Consider the following 23,702-nt stretch of genomic DNA (forward strand, 5'->3'; position numbering starts at 1 on the left):
GACTTAACTTAACTGTCCCATGATTCTACAGTATAAGAAATAATAGACTTCTTGGACTATGGGTACTTTTTAGCTGAAATGAGTAACATTTAGGGCATTGAAAGAAAAAGCACAACAGGTGATAGCAGAGTTTCTCTACTGAATTCTCCACTTAAATCTAGAAAAGCTGAAACAAAAGATTTGAAGCATGTGGTATTAATACTACAATCTACTTAGAAGGAAGCCATATGAGTAATACCTAGTCATCTAACAGTGCGTTCATAAGTATAAAAATCGTGAGGTACGGTGTAATTTAAACACTGAATTATTGATGGGGCATGATACCAGATTGGCAAGTCAGTGTAGTAATCGTTTTGCTGGACATAACCGTCATTATTCAGTGACTTAATCACTTACTGCTCTATTCCAAATCTTTCTTCAATCCTGAGGCTTCATATTAAAAGAGAGCAAAAGCTATACCGTCAGCATTCTGCATCAACTCATTTTCAAAGCTAACAATCTTTTCGTTAGAGGACACTAGAAAATACAAAGTTCTCTGATTGCTACGGTAGGGAACACCAGACATATTATTGCCTCATTTGAAACATCATCCACTACAAGCCCCTAAAAAAATATAAATAGCCCAAGCCCATGTGCCCAACATACCATTTGTATATAATCTATATATGGAAAAATGGATTTATGAATGTTTGTGTGTGTATGCTCCGACATAACTCTGAAATGCATTGAGCAATTTCAACCAAACCTGGTATACATAATTATGAGTTACCATCCGGTAAAGAGTACTGTGGGGGTAAGACATCACTGGCACCAAATGGGGATGGGGTGTGGGAGAGGGGAGATAAATAGGATACTCCCGAAGCCCTCAAAGTCCAAGATCAGCCCCAATAGGGAGAACGGGCAGGGAAGGGGGTGACATTTAAAAGTAACCGAGAACAACAGATATTAGTTTCTAATTTATAGTTTTCGAGGTTGCCGAGAAGTATAGTGACACTCCTGATGTCTTTTCTTTTAAGTGCAAGTGGGTGGGAAGGGGGTGACATGCAAAAATAACCAAAATGACAGTAATTAGTGTCTAATCCATAGTTTTCAAGGTCACTGAGATGAAAAGTGACATTCCTGATACCCTTTAAGTCCAAGCTCAGCCCCAATAAGAAGGGAGTGTGAAGGGTGGGAAGAGAGTGACATGTAAAAGTAACCAAAAATGCACATATTAGTATCTAATCCATAGTATTTGAGGTTTCTGAGATGATAGTGACACTTCCAATGCCCTTAGAGTCCAAATTCAGCCCCCAGTAGGAAGATGGAGGGGTGGGAAGGAGTGGGAAGTGGCTGCTGTGTAAAAATAACCAAAAACAATAGATATCAGTGTCTAATCCATAGTTTTCAAGGTCACTGAGATGAACAGTGACATTCCCAATGCCCCATAAGTCCAAGTTCAGCTCCAATAGGAAGTGGGGATGAGAAGGGGTTGGAAGGTGGAGATATTTAAAAATAACCAAAACCAACAGATATCACTGTCTAATCCATAGTTTTTGAAGTCACTAGGATGAACAGTTACACTGCTGATGCCCTTCAAGTCCAAGTTCAGCCCCAGTAGGAATTAGGGGTGAGAAGTGGTGAAAAATGAGAAATTAAAATGACAGATATTATTCTAATCCATAGTTTTCAAAGTCGCTGGGTTAAATAGAGACTTTTCTGATGCCCTTTAAGTCTAAGTTCACCCCCGATAGGAATGAGGGGTAAGAAGTGGTGTAATATAAAATGTCAAAAAGGCTGGGCAATCTAACTGAAGCAACTATCTTAACGGGAAAGAGAGAGAGAGAGAGAGGAGGGGAGGGGAAATAAGCTAGAAAGTAGAGTGGGTGTTGGGAGGGGAGAGAGAGAGAGAGAGAGAGAGAGTTTATCAGTTGTCATTCAGAGTTTTCCCTGGCAGTGCCTGGTCAGTCAGCTAGTGATCTTATACAGATCCTGTATAGAGTGATAAGGCTATAATGAGCTAATATGAAATCTTACCATAGACCTCCAATGGTATCAAATGTACGTAATTGAATCTTGTAAGAATACTGGCTGTTGCCAAGTAACTTCTGAATTTTAACTACTTTGCAGGAACTGCATGAACATTAATTTTAAGCAAACCCAGATAGCACTAACAGAGTGGAGAGTGGGGGGCAATTTTAGAACCATGACTTATATAAAACCTTTTGGAACAGACACAATGTCACAGAGTTTCCACTCATGAGGAAAATTACCGTTTTATAATGGTAGAAAACGGTACTGAGTTTAGGAGGAATTAACCTCATTGTTTGCTTAAAAATTGACTATCTCAGATATTTATTAACTTTTTCATCTATTTAGTTTAAAAATGAAAAAGTGAAACGACTTGAGTACAGGAATCAAGAAAATTTTCAACAGGAAATATTTGAGCCTGAAGTGCCCTATGAAGTTACTCATATTTATCCTTAGAATTGGTCATTACCTTTTTATATTAGATCATTCAATATGGATAGTAAATGAAAAAATATTTTAAGTTCACCAGAGAAGGGTGTCATTTATTGCTAGTTTCCAATGTAGTTTGATCTTTTCTCATAAAATATCAAACGTCAGAAAAGGTATCGTAGTCCCAAGGCATTTGAAATTACAATTTCAAAAATGTAACTTATATTTGTTCAGATACTCAGTACACAAAGAAATGTATTTATATTTTGAATACCACATATTCATTCAATAAATGAATTTAACAAGTAACTTAGTCATTGCGATAAATTTAATTTGTTAGGCAATGATGCTAATTTCGTAAAGCGTTGGACTTTGATAAAAGGGAGAGCTAATTCTAGACTTCCCAATGGCAAGGAAATAATGATCTCAAGGCTCAGAGGGTTACTCTGTATTTGTTGAGTCAGACTCCTAAATTGGATAAGGAACGAAGGACCGAGTGCAGAGTTGACTATTCCTACCTATTAAAAACACACGTGTTACAAAGACTTGCAATTAAGCTTGACATTCTGGTGCAATCAAGGTCACAATAAAAAACCAATGGTTAAAATTATCTAAAAATAAGGCACCATCTAAATAAGGTTTATCGCCCCTTGTGACATTACAAAATGAGTGCAATAATATCTATATAACTTTTCTCTTTTAGAGCAATAAATTTCTGAAATTCCTCCTCTGAAAATCTTACCTGTAACTGTTCCCCGGCATGTAAGTTACCATGATCCTCAAAGACATGAAGCCCAGTGATGGCTGAAATGCGCTTGGCTAACACTGGAAAGTAAGGGTGACTTCCGTTTGCTAACCAAGCCGTCTGGGAGACCCGCAGCTCTACTCCACCAGTGTGTGTTAAAACACCCGACCTCTCTAACTGTAATGTATTACATCCACAATGCGACATTATTAATTACTTACTATGTTTAATTTTGGGTTAGTAAAGCTTCGTGCGCGTGTGTGTGTGTATATATATATATATATATATATATATATATATATATATATATATATATATATATATATATATATATATATATATATATATATATATATATATATATATATATATTTATTATACATTTGTAATATCCAAGTTATCCTCCTAACTTCTCGACTTCCTCACACTTTTATAATAGATTTGTCACTACAAAGATTAATCTACCTATATATACGTATATATATATATATATATATATATATATATATATATATATATATATATATATATATATAGTGTGTGTTAGTGAAGAAAATTTTAAAATAACTGTTCATGAATAACACTGCTCTCAGGCAAGGGAGGGTTGTTAACGGAAAGTCGGATTAGTATTGGATGGGGGTTGGTGTGTATGTGTGAAGTGAATGAATCAGGTGGATTGCTCCTCTTTAATTATGATTCTTTTTCTTGCAAATAATAAAATTTAATGATTAGATAACAGCAGTACCATGTGGCTTTATATGTGTGTGTGTGTGTGTGTGTATGCATTTATGCATATAATATATATATATATATATTATATATATATATATATATATATATATATATATATATATATATGACTGGTAAAAATGTTCTGTAACAACAGAACTCCATCTAATAAAAGGAGCCCATAAAAAACACCAAAATATAGAGAGAAAAGTACTATATTTCAGAGACTGCTGTCACTCTCTTCAGGTATATGAAAGATAGCTCAGATTAAGGCCCGAAAGTAAATGTATGTAACTGAAAACAGCGTTGTCATGAACCATACCTGAGACCTTGCACGGTCTTTGATGGCTTGAACTTCCTTGCCTGAGATCACATCGTAGAAGACGTACATCTCAGGGTCGTGGTGTACGTGCTCGACCTTGATGGGTCGGAGAATCAGGTATGGTGATCCACGAGTTGAAATGTAGCACTTGAGGCTGACTATCGTCTCGTTGGTCTGTTAAAAATAATCGATTATTTTATGCACCTGATGTTAACTATGTCACTTGGAAAGGTAAGTCTTTATACAACGAATTGACAATAAACCTCATAGCTTATTGTTACATTCCAAATCAACCAGGTCTAAACAAACTTTTTGTAACAATAATTACTCTGGAAAATTTTTATCTTTTCACAAAAGATGACGTGAGTACAAATGTACACGCTTTTAGTCTGAACACAAAAAATATGAATTAGACTTGTTTACTGATGGTCATTAATCAAGTAAATTCCATATCTATATTTTGTATGAGGAAATTGACTGCTCTCTCTCTCTCTCTCTCTCTCTCTCTCTCTCTCTCCTTACATGTATTTGTTTGTGAGGCAAACATTTCTCCAGGAATTCATGAAAACGTGATTTGCATGATTATATCAAGTTTTCTCGATCCCAAAGAATGTTATGACTAAGTTGTCTGATATATATTCGCTTTGCGTGCTATTTATCGCAGGTTCATTATGCAGCAGAAAGTATTTCCCTGCTGATACTGAGGTAAATTTACATTTTATTATTTTTTCATCTGTTGACAAAACTTAACATAGAGACTGAATGAGGGGACTGAAAATATTATAAGAGATTTTGTTTTTAATTGCAAAATGATATTGGACATGGCTTCTAAGATATTACTGCAGCAATATGGAAATTCCATGAAGGATTTTATTAAAAGAAAGTAAGACGTGGATTAGAAGAGTGACTTATATTCATCATCATATCTCATCATATCTCATCGCACCATTGTCCTACCCATTGGAGTGCTGTTTCGTTTGCTGTTCTTAGATCCATGTCCGAACAAGTGGGCCCCTAGTGGGCAGCTACACAAGATGTGATTTATATTTTGGATTGGTTCCCTGCAGGGCCATTCAGCACCATTTGTTTAACCCCATCTCTGGAGGTTATCCCCTGTCCCACCAACTTTTGTTCTTCCTCTATTCAGGATGACCCATTTCTTTCTGGTGAGGGAGAATCCACAGGGCAGGTCTTCACTAGGGTCAGGGAGGGCAATATTAGTATATAGTCTGACTGTCGCTCTCTCTCTCCATTTCTGCAGTCTGTATTTTGATAGGTCTGGGGTCTCTAGTTCTTTCACTGTCATGAAACTCTTACTCGATTTCAGACGTCTTCTTGTTTCACGATGGTTGTCGAGTGGGTGCCTGGGATCATTTGCTTGTTTGGTCTTTTCCTTTCTAGCCATAGCATCTAGTCGGATGTCAGGTGCTGCGATGCTTGCTAGTCTATTCAAAGCTGGCAGGGGTGTTGCACTCAGTGTGCCTGTGATTAATCGGCAGGCTTTTTTTAGCTCGATATCCACTCTTTTGGCGTGGCTTGATCTTTCCCACACAAAAGCACAATATTCTGCGGTGGAGTAACATAATGCTATGGCCGTTTGCTTTAAAGTTTTTTCATCTGCTCCCCACTTGGTGGATGCAATTTTGCTTAGGAGGTTATTTCTGGTGGCCACTTTATTCTTGAGCTTGTTGACATACCCCTTGAAAGTCAGTGTTCTATCAAGAGTGACGCAAAGATAGACGGGATACGGATGGTTTTCCAGTTCCTCGTTTTCCCATTTTATTTTCAGCTTTCTGTATGCCTGGTGGTTGTCCAGAGGGTAAGAGCATATCTGAGTTTTCATGGGGTTTGCTATGAGGTGCCATTTTTTATAATAGTATGAGAGCGATGATAATGCCCTCGTCAGTCTTTCTTCGATGGTTTTAATGGACCGTGACTGTGTTGTTATGCAGAGATCGTCAGCATATATAAACCTCCGGATGTCCTGGAGCTGTGGTAGGTCGTTTTTGTAGATGTTGAATAATAACGGGGCTAGTACAGAGCCCCACGGGAGACCATTTGTCTGCTTCATCCACCTACTTTTCCTCCCATCCAATTCCACATGTGACTTATATTATGGTATATTACATTATGTTGTTAAGGATAAGGGGATAAGGCACTTGCGAGAGGTCATTCGCGTAACCAGGTGTCTGACTGATTGGTGGATAGTCTTATTTACCTGGCGACGCTGCTGTAACGAATACAGGAATCGGACTATTTTTTAACACCATTGTATTCTTCTAAATTCTCTGATGTTGGGATTGTATTAGCCTCTGATCTGAATACTTCTTAGAATATTATACCAGTAGGCGCTCTAAAGGATATAAACTCGCGAGGCTTCAAGCTAAACCATCAAAGGTTAACTAGGTATCTCGGGACTCTCTGCTACATAAACGGTATCGTTAATTGCAATTCAAACAGTTCTCCAACATCAAACTGCTAATAATATGACAAACGATACAATACGAACTGATTTTTTACAGCAGAGGTGAGAAGACATATTCTAACTAAGCCTAGTATTCGAGAAAACTATCGAATTTGGTGCTGAAATAATCAATTTTGAGTAAATTATAATGCAATAGTTGAAACATCATTTAAATGGGAGTTTATATTTTAAAAATAAATCTTATATGGGATGAAATCTAAAGAGGTGCGCTTTTAACTGAGGAGAGAATCTTTCTTTTATCTTCAACACTTTTGGAGATAATAGAATTTGAATAGTGTTAGGACGAGGCTTCTTTTACAATAAACCCCTTCAGATCTTTTATTGCTACGTTTACTGTAAGTAATAATAAATTATAGTGTATTTTGTTGTCTAGACAGATCTTTTATTCAACGTTATGATTAAGATTCGTTTGAGAAAAATAAAATTTTCGCACCAATATGGAAAAAATCTTCCTGATTACAACATAATTTATATCCAGTTAAAAAGAAATCATCAAAATATAAAAATGGTTTTACCTGAATATCACTAGATATAAAAGTAGATCTGAGTAAAAGTGAAAGTATTTGGAAGGAAAGCGAGGCTGTAGAGTTTCCTTACCAACAGAGAGTTTCCCCGACACAAGGAAAAGTATTCAGTGTCCCTGGGCACCTGCAATGGATGCTGGGAGATCCGTCGAGGGAAGAAGTTGGGTTCATGTGGGTTATGTTTCTCATCATGCTGAAAAGAAGTCAGTCAAAATTAAAATGAAATGTTTTGATGATGTATAAAAAAATTTATATAGTTCCTAGTTTATAGTTTTTATAAAAGAAATAAAATTTCTGAATAAATACTTTAAGGAAATACATAACATATTTGAGAACTAAAGAAGTCAATAAATCTCAATAAAAACGATCGAGAAAATCATTACATTTCTGAAAAAAAATTTAAATGTTGAGGATTTCTGGACAAATGGTATAAAAAATGTTCGGGAAAAGGCCGTAAAATATTGTATAAAATTTTGTAGATAAATACTAAAACATTTGAAAAAATGTCTGAGTAAATGCTTTAAATAAATTTATGAAATTCATAGATAAAAGTTGATGTGGATAAAATGTTCGAGTAAATGCTAAAAGGATATCTATAGAATTTCCAGATAAATGTTATAAAAAAGGATAGCATGTCCGAGCAAATGCTTTAAAGAAATGTATAAAAAGTGATAAAGTGTCCGAGTAAATTATTTTAAAAAAGTGTATAAAAGATTATAAAGTGTCCGAGTAAATGCTTTAAAGAAATGTCTAAAAAATATAAAGTGTCCGAGTAAATGCCTTAAAGAAATCTATAAAAAGAGATAAAGTGTCCAAGTAGATGCTTTAAAGAAATATATAAAAAAGGATTAAAGAAATGTATAAAATTTCAAGATACATGCCATGAAAAATGACAAAATCTCCAAGCAAATGCTTTAAAGAAATGTATGGAATTTCCAGATAAATATTATAAAAAAAGAGATAAAATGTCAGAGTAAATGATTGAAAGAAATGTATAAACGTACTAGTTGAATATCATAAAAGAAATGAAATGTTCGAGCAAATTCTTTAAGGAGATGTATATTTATTTATAAAGCCACGAATAAAAAAAATTTCTGAGCAAATCCTTCAAAGAAAATTTCCTAACCAGTGCCTAATAGATATATATAACTTTGAATAATGCTATAATTAAACGGATAAAGTGCTCCAAACACATGTAAACAAATGTGTAAAATGGCTGAATAAATGTTTTAAAGAAATATCTGAATAAATGCTTTACAGGAATATGAAATGTCCGAATAGAAGTAATAAAGAATGATAATAAGATCTGAAAGAATGCTTGGAAGAACGGTATAAAAGTTCTGTACAAATGCTTTAAATCAATCCACATAAAAAAACCTGTCATATTTCCGATTAAATGTTTTAAATAGATTATATATAGAATTTCTGGAGGACGGCTTTTAAAGAAATGATGTTTCCATCATATAAATGTGGGAAATTCACAGATCAATATAACGTTCGTGGTATTTTCCATTACTAAAACGTATATTTCCAAGTTTCATTATATAGACTGATTTCCACATAAATCTTGCATTGAAGGAAAATATCTTTTTTCAAAACAAAGAAATAAAAAATTCCTTGCCCATTCCAAGGGAATTTTCTAATATAGAACGGCAGGAAAATCTTCTACATATATCTCATTCAAGGTGAATACAAAGGCGTAGAAAAATCCAAGATAAATTTGACGATCAAGGTACATATCTATTATATTGAAACAAGTAGGACATATGTGAGTAAAACTCATACTCATTACAAATGTCTGTGACAGGTAATTGTGTCAATCAAGGTGAACAGATTATTATCAAGACAAAAAAAATCAAGTGAAATACTTTTTAATAGAAATGCTATGAATTCTGAAATGAATGCAGTAATTGGGGAAATTTTCTGAAAAAAAAAAAATATTATATATATATATATATATATATATATATATATATATATATATATATATATATATATATATATATATATATATATATATATGTATATATATACAGACACTTCCCAAATACATCCCCATGTAAGTAAAATATTTTTTCTAAAACTACCGAGATTTCCAAATGAATATGACATTCAACTGACGTCCCAGACGCATATTGTCAAAGTGTATTCCCTTGCCGACGTGGGGGCTGCTCGGCCAATCACAATCACAGCCCTCTAAACCAGTGGCGTAGAATGACATCATCTCCCTTTCTGCCAATCATCAGAGGAGTACAAATGATGTTGAAAAAGCTTCGTGTATTTTTGGAAAATAAGTACGCCAGCAAATTTGCCCTTATTATTAGTATCGGTGCATAAATAAATTGGTATGTCGGAATTATTTTTTTTATCATTATATTTCTTGCAATCAACGGTATGGCTGCTCGACCAATCACAGTCTGGAAAAAGTGGCGTAGAATGACGTCATCAACCTTTCTGCCAATCACAGCCCGGAAAAACAGTGACGTTAGAATTAGTCATCTCCCTTTCTGCCAATCACAGCCTGGGAAAACAGTGACGTTAGAATAACGTCATCCCCTTTCTGCCAATCATCGGAGGAGGACGAATGATGTTGAAAATATTGTTCAATGCGAGACAGAAACATCACAATTAAATTTAGACTTCAATTAATGACGCAAATAATTGAATGGCTTTTGTACTATTAAAGTCTAAATTTGCTATGGTATTTAAGTTACATTTTAAACTAGTGCAATGTTGCATAGTTCATCTACTGTACCCTATTCCCGCGTATTTCTCAAAATTACGTGCAATGAATGCGGAAAAGAAGTACACAGAGTGTATGATACCTGTTTCCTTTAGAAGATTAAACTTCGTTCTTCACATCAGTGCACATTTTAACATTATAACTTTTTTTGGTCGTTGGTCAAGAAAAAATGCCTCCTAGTATGAAGAATTTTTGACTACTGGGCGACCAGACAAATCCCCAAAAATTACGTGAATGCAATAGAGTTTGATGGCCGTTTCCATTTAAGGGAGAATTCGTTAATGCTGTTATATAATATATATATATTATACATATATATATATATATAATATATTAATACATATATATATATATATATATATATATCTATATATATAATATATATTGATATATATATATATATACTAATTTTAGTACATCTTTTATAAGCTTAGTATTGCATAACGTTCTGTCAAATTAAATAATAAATTAATATTAACACACACTTTTAAAAGTTCAAAATAAATGGTTCATTAACTAGGTCATTTCCATATACGAATGTCATATTACACAGAATGTAAACAAGTGAGTGTGTTCTCGACTCAAATTACCCGAATCCGTAGCCGAAAATACTGACAGTGGCAGGATACTATAGGTTAGCCAAGCGTAAGCTTACATGTCTTATTTAATTTCATTCGTTTTTACAGTATTTCTTATAAGTAAACTACAAACTTATATAGACCTATGCATTGTGTTATAAGAATCTAGGCCTAGGCTGTTAGATAGTATGTAAGCAGTTTACATAGATTAGACTTCTGAGTGTTGTAGGCTAGACAATAGACCTACATGGATGAGACTTGAAGGTGCATGCCAACAAACCAATGCTTGCCAACAGTCAACACATTCATCTTAGCCCCATATAAGGATCTTAAAAAGGTAGTTAACCTACCAGTAAGTTGCTTAACTCTACAACACAATTCGTTTGTAAGTGGTAGATAAAATTATAGGCTATCAAAACTTCAAAATAATACATAAGAGTACTGAGTAGCCTACTGAAATCTTGCATCTGAAGCTCAAAAGCCCACATCTTAATTTCAAAATCACGCACATGAACCTAATAATCTTGCACACAAACTTCAAAATCCTGCACACGTTCCTTAAAATCCTGCATACCTATGATGAGTAAAATCTTGCACAGGCCAAATGAAAGATTTTTTTGGGTGGAGTTTATTTAACAAAAGTTGTTCAGAATGTCGTGTACTATCATACAATTAGTCTGCTCCCTCTACTTCGATTTTGAGAATGAGTCCAAAATTTGGCGTTTAATATTTTTTTCTTTGGGGAAATTTCGAATTTTACCTTTTGACCTCTCATTTGACCATAAAGGATAAATGCCATTTCGAAAACGGTTGTTTCTGAACCCTTACAGTATAGAGATACATTCTGGCATAGTTGCCAGCTTTGAAAAAAAAATTCCATAAACATTTTTATTTCTATTTTTCTAGGATCTTGGCCTGCCAACTAAAAATTGCTATTTGCCCTATCTTTTCTTTTTTTTTCAAGAAAAGTCTTATGTATAATGGTTTGATTGTGAGTTTTTTATTCCAAAGTATTGACTTTTACTAAAATGATGACAAACATCAGGAAAATGCTATTGGCCCATACCTATCTTTTTTTTTTTTCAAGGGATGTTAAAAGGTTTCAGACATTTTTAATACGACCGTAGGGCCACAAGGCAGTAACTTTAGTCTACCACGCCCTTGACTAAGGTGAGAAGTTTTATTAGCCATATCTCTAATTTTCAAAATAGTTCAGTGATACTTAGTAAGCGACTACAAGCAACCACTGTGTATCAGCCCAGTTTTATTTATTTTAATAGTTTATGTTAGAATTATTTACTGTAAAAATTAGGAAACAGCTGTTTCAGTATGCTAACTCAGTAGTAATATTACACGCTACATTTACATTGCCTGTACGTAAGAGATATCAGTTAACTAGCATTAGGAAGTCATGTTGCTCTTGTTTTACTGAAAAGCAAGCTAGAGGGGCCACACGACCCACACGAAGCTCACATACATAAAACTGAACTTGATGATTAAATAAAATAGAAATTCTAATAAAGCTAGATCAAACAATGTTGATCGATTACAGTGACAGCAAACTTGCATCCTGAAGAGGAATATGTCAAAAGAACCAAGAAACTGTCGATGGATGAGAATTCTACAACTAGAGGATTAAAGGAAGATTATCAGCGGGAGTGATCTAAATTGGTATAAATACCACCTTCTCTGTAACTTTTCTCATTCATCTACCTGAAGAGGGAGACAGAAATATAGTATTTTTCTCTATATTTTGGCGTCTTTATGGGCTCTTTTTATTAGATGGAATTCTGTTGTAACAGAACATTTTTACCATTTAACTAGATGAATTGTGCGATTACATTGCTTGGCAAATGTTCCTTGGACATTTTAAAGGTGCAGGAATACAGTGTACAAACTCCTTGGAGGGAGCAATGACAGAAAATATTCGTATGAGAGAGAGAGAGAGAGAGAGAGAGAGAGAGAGAGAGAGAGAGAGAGAGAGAGAGACTGTCTACCTTGCAATAACGAGAGATTGAGTACGAATGTCAGTAGACAAATAATCATTAACCAAGCTGACTGATTTGAATTCAACTGACAGGAAATGAAGCACCTTTTCCAGACATGAGAGCAGTATCCCAGGCAAGGGCAGCCCAAATTATAAAGCTGAAATGGCTGGGATGAGATGAAATTTCATTATTTCTCTCACGATAGAGGAATGGGGAATCGTCACCTAATCACAGAGTTCCATGCATGCATGCATGCATGCTTGACGGTTTTCCAGCCTGCATACCGATGCAAATCAGGGGGGCAGTGACATACTACATGAAGACACGACGCCCACGGATGGTTTTAGACTTTGTATGGCAGGCTTATGCGAGAGGCGGCTTAGAACGTTGTGACTTCGTGAGACAGCGAGAGATTAGCTTCCGCTCATACTGAAATATTTATTTAAGCGTAGACCACAATGTTATACCGCCAAATGAAAATTCCTTCTTCTATTGAGTATTCGATTTATGTTATTTTTAACTGACCTACGTAAAGGCAGTTTGTATCTTGTTAGAAAAAAAATCACAATTGATATTGCTGGAGAGTGAATGATCGTCTTGAACACAGCCAAAGGGGTGAATACGACTAAATGGGTTTTGCGAAATACACGGGACTTTTTCACCATCATTCGTCCTCCTCCGATGATTGGCAGAAAAGGAGATGACGTCATTCTACGTCACTTTTTTCCGGGTTGTAATTGGCCGCGCAGCCCCCATGTCGGATAGGGCATATACTCTTTGGGAATATGCGTCCCGGACAAATGTCATATTCGATTAAATGTTTCTCTTAAAACCCCTGGAAATTCCCAAATATACAAGAAGAGCATGGAAAATAATTCTAATAAGAATACTGGTTATATCTAAAAAGAAAAAAATCATATTAGAAATAAACATTTCAAAGAGCACAACCCTTTCCACATTGTAAAACTCAAGAAATATTCCTCTTGCACGACATTGTAAATCTACCTACACCCCCACCTCCCAGTCAAAAATAGGATAATTTAGGTTAATATCTTATTTATGCTGAACATTCTGACTTTCAAGATAATATAGATATATAAGAAAATCCTAAATAAATATCATACTCATGAAAAATGCTTATCAATTCATCAACAGAGATACCAACATAATTGAAGGCATATGACATTCAAGGTATAATTTCTATTAGAGAGAAGCACCTGTATCATCGCTAGCGTATCAGCTGCTACACTTCATATGAACCATTAATTAAATATTTTCCAATTCTGACTGAGTCGTCTAGTTAGATGAAAAGAAATGGAGCACTGAAGCAGGGGAATAAGCTATGTTTAAAACTACAAAAAAACAATTTCCTAAAGTTTTTAGATTAGCAACGGGGAATTAATAAGCTATGTTAAAACAAAATCTACAAAAAACAATTCCTAAGTTTTTAGATTCCAAATACATCCATAAAAGTAAAAGGCTTTGCTACTGTTTTTTTTAATTCTACTAATTATGTCCGCGCATCATCATTTAGTTTTTCATTAGTTCTTCAGCTTTAATTTCTTTATGTTTCGATACCCCTTGTATCTTTTATCTCTACAGAAATAATAATAATAATATTACCTTTTCAGCCACAGGAGATTTAAGATCATCAATGAGTTGTTTCATATCTGGAGTAGTGGCAATTGCTCCTGCATAATTGTACCATTGCCATGCATTAACGTACTGACCCTCATAGTAACTTTCGTTGGCAATTCTTATACAGTCGTAAACGCTAAGGACTAAGATAAGAAAAGAAAGAAAAATGTCAGAACCATTGTTGCAACTTATAGGGTAATCGTATAACTTTATCTTGAGTGTGCTTGAATATACCTGGTGTTTCGAAATTAGAGTCCCCCCCGCCCTCCACAGAACAAATGGAGAGTTATGAAGTTTTCTGCTATAGCCTATCTCCAAGTACATTATCTTAAGTTTCTATTAAGTTATTTTTCATTTCGCATTTCTTGTATTTTCAGACTGAGTGACAGAGTTAAATACAGCCATGGCTAACGACGTAGAGGAAATCAGATGTATTGACCGAATCTGGGCCATAAGCTTCAGAGAGGCCAGGGAGGCTGGCGCATCCTTCATTTCATGTTCCTGGGTAGCTAAATACATTAAAAAAGATGAATCCTTTGTTAAAAGAAACTGGAACAAAAATCCCTATGACTGTCATTGCAAAAAGAGTGAGAATCTTGGAAGACCTGAAGTCCTTTCTCAGGAGTCAAAAGACATCAAAGCTGAGGCAGTGGGTAGAACAAGAAAGTCTTTATGTAAATTGGCGCTTGAACAAGAAACAAAAATGGGAAAGAAGAAAAGATATAGTGCTGTATATTGTGAGTTGAAAAAAATCTGGTAACAAGCCATTTCATATTATCAGCAAGCCCAACATCACTCAGAAACAGAGAGAAAACCGTGTATGGTTTTGTGGTTCATTTCTTAAAGATTGGGATGAAGCTGACTTTCTCCATACTGCCGCATCAAATGAATTCTTCATTTACACAGTCAGGAAGCCAAAAAATAAAAATGACATAATTTGGTCTGCAAATTTGGATGATATCAGCAATGACGTGCGCTATCACCAAGTTGTGAAATTTCCTGAATGTTTGGGAATTTTTCTCTGTTTCACAGCCAAACAGTTAATGTGGATCATCAAAGAAAACGGACAGTCATGGAGTGGCGGATACTTCAGAGAAACTGTGTTTACTGGTGGAGTATTTCCTTTCCTCAAAGATCCTGAAAATGTGTTAAATGTTGAAGAAGTCACATTTTTGCATGATAAGGCACCATGTTTCAAGGCTCTTTAGACACAGGAGCTGCTTCTAAACACTGGTATCAATTAGTTCTCGTCAAGTGAATTTCCAGGTAGCTCCACTGACCTTAATGCGTGTGAAAACATTGGTAGTATCTTAAAGGATCATGTTGAAGTACGCACAGTGAACACAGGGAAATGGAGTTTGAGTCTCAGCTTTTTTGCGATTTGCTGAAATCACAACCCTTAAGAATGCAGGCTGTGGTACAGGCAGATGGAGGCCACACAAAATATTAAATACTCAGAGAGAAACTAAAATAAATATCTATTCTGAATTACTCTTGTTTTTGTCCATATCAATTTTAGTTTTTAGTTTATGCTGTAGAGGGGGGCCTCTAATTTCGAAACACCCTGTATATATATATATATATATATATATATATATATATATAGATATATATATATATATATATATATAGTATATGTGTGTGTGTGTGTGTGTGTGTGTACATATATGATTATATGTATATATGTACACCTCATCATCATCATCATCATAAATACAAAATACATAAAATTAATTAGAGAATGCAATAGAACCCACCTACGCAAGTCGTGACGTTAGCTATGGTTCCAGTGGCCATATTGGGAATGGGTATCCGGTAAATCTGCTGAAGTCTAGCCAAGGCCAAAGAAGCTCCTCGCAAGTCGTTGAGAGATGGCAGCACTGTTCGTTGCGTGAGTTCTAATAATGACAACAGTTTAGCACGCTCTTCTGTTAGGGAGTATAAATTTGCATTCTGTTAAAATGAATGAAACATCCAACTCTGAAGGTCCTTCCTACTGGGGCATATGGTACATTTTAATATCTTCTTTTCTATTAACAACAGTGGTTTTTCTCAATGAAGACAACCAGTCGTCAGCCTAACTGGACATCTGGACATCTAAATTCTTAGGTTTATCATTAATTGTTACTGTATTTTTATATTTCTACTAATATTCCTAGAACTGAGTTTTCTTAGTTTCCTTGCAAACAATTTAAGACTTAGAATATAGGTTTACAATGTATAGGCCTATAGAAGTACTTAAATTCTAGACTGCTTGTATTACAGGAAAGTTTTCATATTTTCCAACTAAGTAGTCGGAAATACACATCACCAAATGCCCTTAAATGGTCGACGTTAAAAAAAATTTCAACTCTCTCCATTTTCTATCATTGTCTTGGGTGGGGAAATTAAATGGCTTGAAACAACGGCATAAAACTAAAAGCAAACTGAGGCTGATAAATTTTCAAATTATAAGGCTATTTTTCGCAACACAAGCTAAGAGCTTCGGTCCTTTCGCCTTTTCTGGTGGTTCCTCGCCGTTTATCCAAAGTATTTATTTATATTACTTATACCTCTGATATAATTGAAAACCCTAGCTTGACCATTATTTTCGACATTTTTCTGCAACTGGAATTGAAATTTTTCCTGCATCTACCATTATAATAATTATCTTTCATTTGCTAAATATAATTTCCGTAGTCAACGAAAAAGGAGGGTGTCCAATCATGGAGGGAGAAAATAGACTTCAACATGATCGATAATTTAATTTTAAGCTATCCTTTTCTTGACTATCAACGTTAATTTCTATTCAATGCTTGAGCTTGTTTATTATTTCTGAGGAAAATTCTGCCATGTAAACTGTACTTGGAATTCATATTCTTCTCTCTGAAGAAATTAAAGACCCCCTAATAAATATGTAGAATGAGGGTGATTTAGTCCGAGTTTCGCTTCAGTACGGAAGTCCATATACTCGTAGTCGGAATGTGCCGTGTGACCCTCTCTTATATGACCGTCACTGTGACAATAGGGATGGCATTAGAGATTACATCATTCTTAAAACACAAGGTAGTTTCACAAATAACAGTCGATACTAACACGTGCAACAAACATCAACCATCTGATGCATAATTCAATGAAAGAAAATCATTTACAGAAGAATAAGTATTACTTACCTGTCTTCCCGCACAATCCACATGACAGTTGGCAGTTTACCATCATGAACGTGGGATTTTTGGAGCATTCCGAAAATTTAGCCCACCAGTCACACAGCTCATTTTTGTTTGTGCAGATACCCTCTGAAATGTCGTAAATGGGCCTTAAATCCACATACCCTATTATTCTGTGCACGTGCAAATACACACGCACACGCATGTACAGTACATATTAATCTATTGGAGTTTGTAATTGGTAAGCCTAACGCCCAGCGTATGGTGGGTGAAAATATATATATATATATATATATATATATATATATATATATATATATATATATATATATGTGTGTGTGTTTGTTCTTGCGTTGTGTGTGTGTGTATGTGATGGCTGGCGCGGCGCGTTGTAAAACATTATATAATTTTCATAACACGAAGGTTGAAATAAGTCAATATAGTCCACAGGATAAAAGAAAATAAAAGACTCTAGTAGCTCGATAATTTCGCCTTCCATCAGACCTTTTCAAGAGCCTTATTACAACTAAACAGCTGTTTAATTATAATAAAGCTCTTGAAGAGGCCTGGTGGAAGGCGAAATTATCGAGCTACTAGTCTTTTATTTTCTTTTATCCTGTGGACTATATTGGTTATATATAAATATAAATATATATATATAACATAATATATATATATATATATATATATATATATATAGATTAATACTGGTATATATATATAAATATATATATATATATAATATATCTATATATATTATATTATATTACTGGTAATATATATAAAATATATATATATATAATATATATATATATATATATATATAAAAAAAATATCATATATTATAATGACCGCTTGTCTGAATGATTTCTTAAAGCCTCAATAACCTCTTTACACTTTGACTTGGACTTTTTGGATATACTTATCATGACAAGCTTTGCATCTGAGTGGGAATAACTGAAGAAGCCGCCATCTATACAGGTGGCATTTGAATCAACGCATGGAATTCTTTAGACCTTAGCGAGGATACTGACAATTCTAACTACGAAGAAGCATTCAAGTCTGTTTCCCCTCATATATTCATGTGTCAATTAAAGTCAAGTATACATTCATTTACTATAGCTGGTATAAAATCATCCTCAGCTTAACATGGTCTTTCAGAGGTTATTGCTGTTGAAGTATACATGCTTACATACATACACACACACACACACTCATATATATATATATATATATATATATATACATATATAAGAGAGAGAGAGAGAGAGAGAGAGAGAGAGAGGGAGAGAGAGAGAGAATCTGCTAATCACCAAATATATAAGGACTGTTGCTAGTCACTATATCGGATGCAGGAAGGGAATAAATGAAGAAGCTGTTACCTTCCGTGATGGGATTAAAGCTCTCACACTTGAGGCTATGGCGAGAATACTCTAACACTTCATGCAATAAAGGAGGATATGTTTGTTTTAATTAGTGCGTAATACATATACATGCCAAGAAGCAGAGAAGTTCAGGTTTTTTCACTAGGTATACATAAGGATGGAACGGGTAATTAAGAAGAAATTGAGCGAAAAAAAAGAAGTCAAGTAATGAAAAGAGGAGATGGAGAGGAAAAGCTTCATGGAGAATAATGGCTATACAGGTAAGTTATTTTTGAGTGAATTACAAATGGAAGAATGGCTCTCAGAATAAAAGTTGCTGTCCAAAGTGAATTCAGTTTTGGGTTGATGGAATGCGTGTTTTGACGATTTCTTCTAATGCAGAAGACGAAAGAGGTGCAAAGCTGAATGAAGCCAGCAAGAAAAGTCAGTGTAATTTGAGAATGGTTGCCGAAGTGGAAGGTAATTAATAAAAAACGTCAGGAATAAAAAGGATTATGTGTCAGATGCTGTATGGTGATAACAGTGTGACTGAGAGTCTGACCAGGGTTTAAGGTGTATGTATGAATGAGGGAAAGGCTACAAACTAGTGTAAATTTTTAAAGTATTTGAAAGAAGAGAAAGTTTAAAGCAAAAATTAGCCGGAGTAAGATGAAGATAAATTGAAATCTGAATGATGGAACAATAAAAGTAAAATGGATGATGGAGTGATTCTTTTTAGCATTTTTGGAGTAAATGAAATGGATGGTATTAGGATGAGAGAAGCGGTGCATCTCGGAATAGGGAAGCAAGGAAGGTGGCAACGAATGTGCAAAAGCTTTTGAATATCCTTGATTGTCACATGAAATCAAGATAGGAATGAGCTGATTCTTTAGTGAAATCTACTTTTAAAGAGATGTTGAATGGAAGTTAAAGAAAGGATTGAAGCTGATGAGATGAACTGTTTGTGTAGTGTTGTGGTACACGAGAAAAGAAAAGGCACAGAAACATAAGACAGGTTAGTGTATGTTATAGGGCGAATCTTTGTGATTTGAAATCATTTGGTACTGGGAAAAAGAACAGGAATTCCTAGAGCGCTTGTGGAAGGCAAAGGTGAATTCCACAGTGTATGCGGAGGATTTCAGTGCGATGATGATGCGCAAGGTATACCTTGATGATGAGGTCTCTGTGTAGCTCTATACAAAGTGTCTGATGCTGCGGGAGTTTCATGTATACATTAGTCTCTTTTTCGATTCGGCAATTTAAGTATGGATGTTTCATTGAAAATTGTGTTGTTTTTTCCGAAGCTACCTGCTGTTCGAAAAACATGTATACGCATACTGAGTGGCTTCTGTCTGCGAGTGCGTGCGTAGCCGGAATCTACAGGAGTGAATGGTGTATTAATGCATAATCAAATATGTGTGTACTAACACAGGCATAAACGGCATCAAAATAACTGTCCTTTTTTCTACGTTATTAACTTGATATAAAGTTTATAACTCACTTATGAAAACTAATGACACTTACCCGAAGAAAAGATTGTACTGATCGACCGTCTGATGGGCGGCCAGTACAAAACGAGCCTCTTGATGACAGCGAAGAGATGAAGGGGATTTCCCGTGATGGCCACGTCCAGGAAATCCCCCTCCTCCAAAGCGCTCCCTCTAGCCAGCGTCACTACGTCATGAATCAGGCAAGAGTACGACTCCTTGTAGCTGGGAAATTTTGAAGTTATCAGCAGTTACGTAAATGTTTTCTATGAAAAAACAAATGGGTCCGTTCACACTGTGCATTCCGTTCCTCGTTCGCCTCTTCATTCTCTAGGCTCTCAGGCGTTATCAATAATGATCTAATTTCGCAAATGTTAACGCTTTGTCCAGTCATGACAGAACTTACTTTGTTTGTTGCAACACATTGTTCCGATGACGTACTTTAGCAATAGGGAAATTACTTCCCCAAAGAAAATGGCACATGGCACATAAGTTGAAAAATTTGTAATAGCACTAATTTTTTGCGTGTAAGACTTAACAAGCACACCTTACAAGAAATAATGTTATTGTACAGGGTCCTGAGGTGAATGATTCTTGTTCAACAATTCGCTCTGTAGGGAAGTAAGAAAGTATTAAGAGCACCTGTGTTTTGCATATGAAAATGTCTTACTGACGAAGACACTTTGGAAGAATAAATTAATCTGATCCGTAGGCTTCTTATTACTCATCTTTCACTAAATATTTCATGAGAACTGAGGAAGCTATTCGAACGTTATATATATATATATATATAGTATATATCATATATACTATATATATATATATATATATAATATATTATAATTTTATCATATATATATATATATAATGATAATATATATATATATATATATATATCATAAAATCCACGTAAGAATGCGAGTGAAACCCGCGACTTGGAACAAATACTTTCGTAGTTTATTTGTACATTTTCAAGTTCACAAGTAGGATAAACTACGAAAGTACTTCTAAACGAAGATTTAATGATGAGTATTTGCAACGTGACTGTTATAATTGGTTCCCACCCTTACCAGGAGAAGCACGGAAGGGTTCCCTGAGTCGTTTTCGTTTACTAGAGATATATGTTATAAATATTTTTTCTCCTTTGAATATTCTTATCAATCAATCAATCTAATTTTGCATCAATTATAGGTATTTTTTGTCATTTAGATTAAAATTCATGTTCGCATTCAGTCGAAGGCTATCCTTTCAAATGCAGGAATCTCCGACAGTAATGAATTCATCTCTAATAGTACCTGTACCGACCAGAAACGACTAGGGAACGACACAGACCCCAATACCCTTCGTTACCTTTCCCAGTAACCGAGTATCTTGACCTTCCCGGGAAAAAAAGCGGGACGCCATATGTTAAAAACTAAATATAGAATCTTGTCGAAAATGATATCGTTATGTTCCCCACACCCATATTACATCATCGACTTTCTGAACTAAACCAACCTAACCTAACCTAATCTAACCTAGGGGCATGGTAAAAAAACCTGGGCTGGAGCGATGCTATTATACATCCCGGGAACTTGCTTCCCGGTAAGCGAAAGCACCGATAGTTACGCTGGCAAAGCATAATTAACTCTACATTTAGAAAGAACATCTACCCTCTTGAAACAGCTTCAATAGTTCTCATGAAATAATTAGTGAGAGGTAAAAGTGAGAAGGATAAGAAGCCCACGGAACGGATTGATTTATTCTTCCATAGTATGGTTTCGACAATATGCCATTTTCATCCTTTTCAGAGAAATTTTGCAAAACGCAGGTGCTTTGAACACTTTCTGATTTACATATAAAGCAAATTGTTGAATGAGAGACATTCACCCCTGGACCCCCAAAAATAAAATTATTTCTGGTCAAGTTATTGCCAAATATATACCTTTTTTGCCACAAATATTGAATAAGTCCTGACTGTATTTATGTCCTAGCATTCAGTAAAGTATCAGTATTAGATTTAATTAAATGGTGATGGAAATATATCGAAATATATCTTCTTCAGCAGTTCTAACTGTATGTATTTTGTTTTCGCTTCTTCTCCAGCTAATCAATATAATATTATGCCAAGATGTCACAAAACAACAAATAGCAAAATGTTTGCTGTTGAGGAATGACCTCTGGCTTTTCAGTTTGCTTCTAGGATGAACCGTTTTTATCACATTTATATATAAAGGAAAAAATATTGTTGTTCAGGAAGCTAAGTTCCAGGAACAACACCTGCTTGCAGATTGACTGGATCCTGTGAGTACAAAAACACATTGACATTTTGCTAGAACCCAACGAAATTGTAACGGAACGAGAACGATTCGCATAGTGTGAATTCTAGAGCCCGTCCTGGCTTATGACTAACTCAATAAACAACTACAATGTGAACTGACCATGAACTAAAGTTCAGTTTTACTAGAAAATTTAGATTGACTGTAATTGTTTTTATTATTATTCTCACAGGGAAAACAATGGGTTTCAGGTACTTTTATATGTCAATTCAAGTTATGAAAAGCATGTCCGTTAAATAATAGTAGTTTTACACAAAATTTACAATTCCTAAGCATATTTTGATTTTAGTTACACTATTATGGAAAACTCGTGAAGTTTTTAATTAATGATGCAATATTGTCATCACTGAACTGAAGGTCAAGTAAAATCTGTGACAATTAAATAATATTTCCTCACGTAATATCAAGATTGGTAAATTAGAAAATAGAATAATTGTAAATTACACGTGAGACTCTCAAGAGAAATTAATATTCTGGATTTAGAAAAGGCTAGTTTCAGGACTCTTGTCTGGACTTGAAGAAGATTGATGAAATTCTCCTTTTAAATTTTCTAAAATGAAATATATGAAATATTTAAAAACTCTGTATTCTTTATCATCGGCTTTGAAAAATTCTTGCTTCTGACTGACCGAGTGATTTCTAATACTCATACCTTGGTTACAAATTTTATCATTAAAAGATAGATATTGGTAACATTGCACCGTTCTCTACATCCAGTGTCAGGGTAAATCAGTTTATTTGCAATCAATTTTGAGCTAACATACCCTACTTGGACGAGTTCTGAGTAATATTACAATTAATATATTTCAAAGTCAATCTGGAATATATGTAGGCAGAATTCGTAGTAGGGCGGCAATAGATTACGGAATTATGGCTATTCTTCAACAATATCGTCAATATTACCTGGCCACTTCTGACAGATAAGTGGGAAGGAAGGACAGAATTCCTGCAACTTTTCGGTCGAAGATGAAAAGATCGTTCATGTGAGTTAGAGAAGAATACAAATCGCCCGACACGCCATTGCACTCCACAGCTACGCCTTTAAATATCATCAGGATACCTGGAAAGAGATAAATAAGCACCGATAAAGCTACAGTCACTTCGTCCCTGAATATCAGTTCCAACTGGAATGGAGACGCCGCCTGGGGCCACCCGCTCTGTAACGGAAATTGCTGACGACTGAAGAGGAAATACCA

At 34.9% G+C, this 23,702-nt stretch overlaps 1 protein-coding gene across 1 annotated transcript in view; it reads right to left on the minus strand.

Moving 5' to 3' along the window:
• LOC135208192 (prolyl 4-hydroxylase subunit alpha-1-like) overlaps nt 1-23,702 on the minus strand; it is a 44,509-nt gene that overhangs the window by 6,372 nt on the left and 14,435 nt on the right. Inside the window, exons 3-10 of the mRNA XM_064240324.1 lie at nt 23,410-23,566; nt 20,226-20,413; nt 17,344-17,466; nt 15,949-16,119; nt 14,177-14,334; nt 7,318-7,437; nt 4,236-4,409; nt 3,182-3,361 (exon numbers count right to left, since the gene is read on the minus strand). Coding sequence (XP_064096394.1) covers nt 3,182-3,361; nt 4,236-4,409; nt 7,318-7,437; nt 14,177-14,334; nt 15,949-16,119; nt 17,344-17,466; nt 20,226-20,413; nt 23,410-23,566 — 1,271 coding nt within the window. The remainder of the gene's footprint in view (nt 1-3,181; nt 3,362-4,235; nt 4,410-7,317; nt 7,438-14,176; nt 14,335-15,948; nt 16,120-17,343; nt 17,467-20,225; nt 20,414-23,409; nt 23,567-23,702) is intronic.

This window comes from Macrobrachium nipponense, chromosome 35, assembly GCF_015104395.2.
Source record: "Macrobrachium nipponense isolate FS-2020 chromosome 35, ASM1510439v2, whole genome shotgun sequence".
Taxonomy (NCBI): Eukaryota; Metazoa; Arthropoda; class Malacostraca; order Decapoda; family Palaemonidae; genus Macrobrachium; species Macrobrachium nipponense.